Source organism: Tarenaya hassleriana, unplaced genomic scaffold (assembly GCF_000463585.1).
Source record: "Tarenaya hassleriana unplaced genomic scaffold, ASM46358v1 Cleome53, whole genome shotgun sequence".
Classification (NCBI taxonomy): Eukaryota; Viridiplantae; Streptophyta; class Magnoliopsida; order Brassicales; family Cleomaceae; genus Tarenaya; species Tarenaya hassleriana.
The window spans coordinates 609,393-614,545 of NW_010967966.1; the positions used below are offsets into that span (position 1 = coordinate 609,393).

A 5,153-nucleotide genomic window follows, 5' to 3' on the forward strand; every position below is an offset into this window, starting at 1 on the left:
TATATATATATGGTTAGGATGGATTTTCTCAACTTTAAAAGATCCAACAATAAGAATCACAAGAAATTAAATTGGATATGGAATTTATTAGAAAAAAACTTAAGACAAAAAACGTATGGTAGATGATCGAATTTCTTTGTAGAGAATATAATAAACAGATCAAACTAAAATTATCCCGAACGCCTCAAAGTTAGAAATATAGCATATGCTTAAATGAATAGATTGGTTCATATCCAAACTCATTACCACATACCTCTTAACTTGGATCGTACCGCGGAAATTTCATATCAAATCAACTCGGAATTCAGATTACAAAACACAAATATGATAGCTAAATATACACGTTTCAATGTTGAAAGTTTGATCTATTTTGTTAGGGATCATGTATTTGAGTTTGTATCATCATATATATCTTAAGCCAAAAAATAAGTATATAGTTATATATACATGGTTTGTCTTCATGTGGTACGTGCGTATTTTGAAAGATAATATACTCGATTCTTATCTTATAATAAAATGGTAAATCGCTTTAAGAAAACCGCATTGAATAAAGCGATCTAAAGTCGGCGAACTACTGCGTCAAGCGGCAAACGGGCTAAAAATAGGAGAGAGTAGCATGCGACGGCATCATAAATTATTCATGAAATTTAGAAAGTCGGCAACGTGAATGATCCCCTTTTTTCCTTATGAAGAAATTCTTATTATATGGATAATGGCCATACGAATGACTCTCGACTCTTGTGGCGGACCCCACTTTTCGCAAAATGCAAAAAGAAATTTAAAAAAAAATGTATTTTCCGTGGTTCGACCGATCATATTACAGTTCGAGTAATTCGATTGGATCTCCTCCTACGACCGATGATAAAGTTAAGTTTAACATCAATTATATATATATATATATATAGATATAATGCAAACTATATGTATATCAAGAACATATTATTCTCTCTTTTTCAACGAAAATGTTGTATATATCGTTACAGAAGAATTTAAAATCTGCTAATATAGTAAGCATGCATGGTTCAATTATACGAATATCAATTTTTTTTTAAAAAAAGAAACCATATTTACAAAACGCATTATATCAGCAAAAAGTTTAGCAGGCACATCAATCGTTATAGGTCACAATTAATAATTGCAGATTTGGGGATATGTGGTTGTGCATTGTTTTTTTTTTTTAAATACTAAAACCGATAAGAATATAAATCTATGGAAATACACTTTTATTGTAAAGAAAGACGGCATTAAGTAAGGGCAAGTAGTGGTCGACAAATTCAAGATATTGGGCTTGGACTGTTCTATTAGAATAAAGACTGATTATTCAATACAAATTCAAAAGGGTCTTTCTGGGATTGTTTAAACATCGAGGGGGAAAGCTTTAGAAAGTCAAGGATGAAATCGCAAAAAAAAAAAAAAAACATAAAGTAGTCAAAGTATACACATTGGATTATTTTATGATTTGGGTTTGTACGTCCAAGCAAATTGCTGTTTATATTTATATATGTGTATATATATGTATATATATTGACATTGGGCCTGAGAAGCTATGATTAGGCCGATGGGCCATTTAATTTCAATGCAGAAAGTAAAAGAAAATATTCGCCATAAGGAATTTTTCGGCCCATTAGGCCCAATACATTTCAAATGTTTTTTTTTTTTTTTTTTTTTTACCAAGATCCTTCATTTTTTTATTTATCAAAACAGCAAGGTCCCAGACATCGAGATGGTCAAATTTTGAGAATCGAATTGAATATTGGAGGTTGATGGTAATTATTAATTTAGGGTGGGACAGCTAAATTCCACCAAAGAATCAGAGCCCAAAGTAGTTCCATGGTGGGGCGGGCCCACACCATTCGATTTAGAACACCTTTTTTTTTAAGACAAATGTCAAAGTTATATATACGGTCAAGCTTATTAGGTTTATCATAAGACGAATAGGACCAAACATGTAATAATGAGGGATTTACTGTATACGGAGAAAAGGGAACGTGGAACCGCAAGACATTAATTACATATGATGGGGCAGACGGATGGATATTGATGTACCGTATACGTACGTATTCAGACCACGTACAAATATATGCTTTCATAAATATAATCTACATATCGATTTTGAAATGAATTCTTGAAATTTTATCTTATCGAGTCAATTCGAACTAATTTTTCCTATATTTATTAGTTTTATAAATTTTATCTTCTGTACCTTTTAATGGAATAATAAATATTAGAAAACCTGACATACATTACCAAAACCATAACCGCATCTGTTATTAATACAGCTCGGAAAATCTATAAGTTATCTTTGCTCATGCAGATTTATATTTAATTAAAACTTTAAGCACCACAGATAATTTTTTTTCAGAGGAGAAATGAAAACCCACCTGTGGATTTTCGTGGCAGCCTCGTTCGTGGTCGGCGTCTTGTCGTTGGATAAACCAGTTCTGAATTACGAGTCCATATTCAACTTTGGTGATTCCTTAAGCGACACCGGAAATTTCCTAATCTCCGGCGACAAGCCATTTCCGGTGGTCGGAAAACTTCCGTACGGCGAAACCTTCTTCAACCGCCCCACCGGTCGTTACTCCGATGGGCGTCTCATCATCGATTTCATCGGTAATCTCATTTTAAATTAATTATGACAAAAACAGGACCAAACTGCACGAAACAAAAGTAACGGGGCACAAAAGTCAAGTCACATAAGATTTCGTGATGGGTTATGGAAATGCAGCTGAAGCGAGTGGACTGCCGTACCTTCCGCCGTACCTCGAAGGCGTACGGACGAATTCTTCCGTCGATTATGGGAAAGGAGTGAATTTTGCGGTGGCCGGAGCGACCGCCCTCGACAAAGACTTCTTGGAACGGAGAGGTCTTCCAATTTCTTTGGACACCAACAAATCTCTGGACGTTCAACTCGCCTGGTTCAAGAATCTGAAGCCCTCTCTTTGCAAAACAAAGCAAGGTCAGGATATATACACACACACACGCACATATATATATAACGTGTATATATTATATTTTTAATTGTAATATGGTGTTTTCTATGGGTGTAGAGTGTGATGGATATTTCAAGAAATCGGTATTCTTCGTCGGGGAGATTGGTGGGAACGATTATAATTATCCTCTTCTGCTAACCGGAACCTTTAAACAAACTATGGACCTCGTCCCCCTCGTTGTCCAGAAAATCATCAACGTCACGAGCGTACGTTTTCATCAACATTAATATCCACCGCATGCATGTACACACACATATATATGTGCGTGAGATGGTCCATATATATATATATATATATGTGTGTGAATTTGAATGTGTGTGTATATATAGGAGTTGATAGAGGAAGGGGCGATGACGGTGGTGGTGCCGGGGAATCTGCCGATAGGGTGCATCCCGGCGTTCCTGACGAGGTTCCAAAGCGACAAAGGATGGCTTTACGACTCGAGGAACCGATGCTTCAAGCCTCTCAACACTCTCTCCAAATCTCACAACGATCAGCTCATCAAAGGTCTTGATGCTCTAAGGACCAAATATCCTCAGGCCACTATCATTTACGCCGATTATTACAGCGCTGCCATGCAGTTCTTCAACTCTCCTCTCAAATTCGGTCCGTATCCATCTCTATATCTATTGATTTGATGAATGTGAGATCCTATCCATCAAATGACTCCAAAAGAATGGTTATGGCGATATCATGTATATTATAACTTCTCTCGTTTTTTCTTCCGACCAAGATAAACAAATCTTCCATTAGTTAGATAAATCAATGGTAAATATTATCGTTTAGATTATAATTTTTTTATACATTTTAAAATGATATTGTATGTTTTTTTTTTTGGATTAAAGGTTTCTCCGGAGGTGTTCCCAAGGCATGTTGCGGAACCGGAGATTGCGACGCTGATTGGGCTGGAGACCAAAAGGATCGAAAGTCAACCACGGGTTATTGCACATTCGTTGGAGGCAACTTGGTTACATGGAAGAGCAAGAAACAAAATGTCGTTGCAAGATCGAGTGCAGAGGCGGAGTATCGTGCAATGGCAAAAACAACTCAGGAACTCGTATGGATCAAGGGTCTTCTCAATGATCTCGATATTAACATCAAGGTGCCGATCACACTTCACTCGGATAATCAAGCCGCCATCCATATAGCAGCCAATCCGGTCTTCCATGAACGAACTAAACACATAGAGGTAGACTGTCATTTTGTGAGAGAAAAGGTACTTCAAGGTGTTATTGCAACCTCATATACGAAGAGTGATGACCAACTCGCAGACGTCTTCACCAAAGCCACAAGCGCCAAGATTCAAGATAGAACATTCTCCAAGCTTGGACTCGTAGATATCTACAAGAACAAGCTTGAGGGGGAATATTGCAATGTCTAGAAGAATGAAGATCGTACAACTACTCATAATTGTGGGCCTTGGATCCATTAAGCCCAACCCACTCTTCATCCAAGCATGAGCAACGTCTACTGAAGTTTATATGCAATATTCATCAGATCAATTACGCGTACTTTTCCCTGCTAACGTCTAGAATCTTCCTTCTGGGTTTAGGATAGTTTCCTTTATTTATTTGTACAGATTTATTTTCCTTTCTATTTTGCTATTTTCCTTTTTCATTCCATCTTGTAATTCTTATTTAGTCTGTATAGTCTTCCTATGAAATACATACGAGAATTTCATGTTCATTCTCTTCAAAAGCTTCTGATCTTCATTCTCTACCCAACCATGGCTATCTAATCAAGCCTAAATTGGTTTATTTTTTCCAGAATTCTCACCCTAAAGAACATGGTATCAGAGCCTGTGCGGTTCTAAAGTGTTTTTTTTTATTCCCAAAAAATCTCCACACCAAAACCTATCACAAAGTGTCGCCTTTCGCAGATCTGATATTCTCAGCATCATTTTTTTCCTCTCGTTTCCAACCACCATGGATGCCTCCTACACCAAGGTTATCCCAATTACTCTCAATGGAGACAACTATCTAAGTTGGTCCCGATCTGCAAAAATGCTTCTCAAAAGCAAGGGGTTATGGGAGCATTGTGTAACCCACAAAGAAATTCCGACAGATGGTTCTAGGGAACTCACGGCCACAGAGAAAAAGTGGCTACAAGATGATCATACGGTGTGTGCTATTCTCCAAAGTTCTTGGTCAGAACCAATTA

The 5,153-nt window shown here is 36.9% G+C and overlaps 1 protein-coding gene across 1 annotated transcript; it reads left to right on the top strand.

The window, feature by feature from the left end:
- Positions 1–2,315: 2,315 nt before the first annotated feature.
- Positions 2,316–4,629, top strand: LOC104798417 (GDSL esterase/lipase At5g45910). The gene is made up of 6 exons (XM_010520492.1): positions 2,316–2,613; positions 2,729–2,959; positions 3,051–3,199; positions 3,323–3,599; positions 3,839–3,880; positions 4,360–4,629. Exons 1-6 carry the CDS (start codon positions 2,370–2,372, stop codon positions 4,380–4,382), a joined length of 966 nt encoding a protein of 321 aa, XP_010518794.1. The 5' UTR covers positions 2,316–2,369; the 3' UTR covers positions 4,383–4,629.
- The last annotated feature ends 524 nt before the right edge of the window (positions 4,630–5,153 follow it).

Bases quoted from the DNA above. Each gene is read 5' to 3' on its own strand.
- LOC104798417 (XM_010520492.1), top strand. From the start codon at position 2,370: ATGAAAACCCACCTGTGGATTTTCGTGGCAGCCTCGTTCGTGGTCGGC. The intron at 2,614-2,728 runs GTAATCTCATTT...ATGGAAATGCAG, and splicing joins TCTCATCATCGATTTCATCG to CTGAAGCGAGTGGACTGCCG. The intron at 3,600-3,838 runs GTCCGTATCCAT...TTTGGATTAAAG, and splicing joins CAACTCTCCTCTCAAATTCG to GTTTCTCCGGAGGTGTTCCC.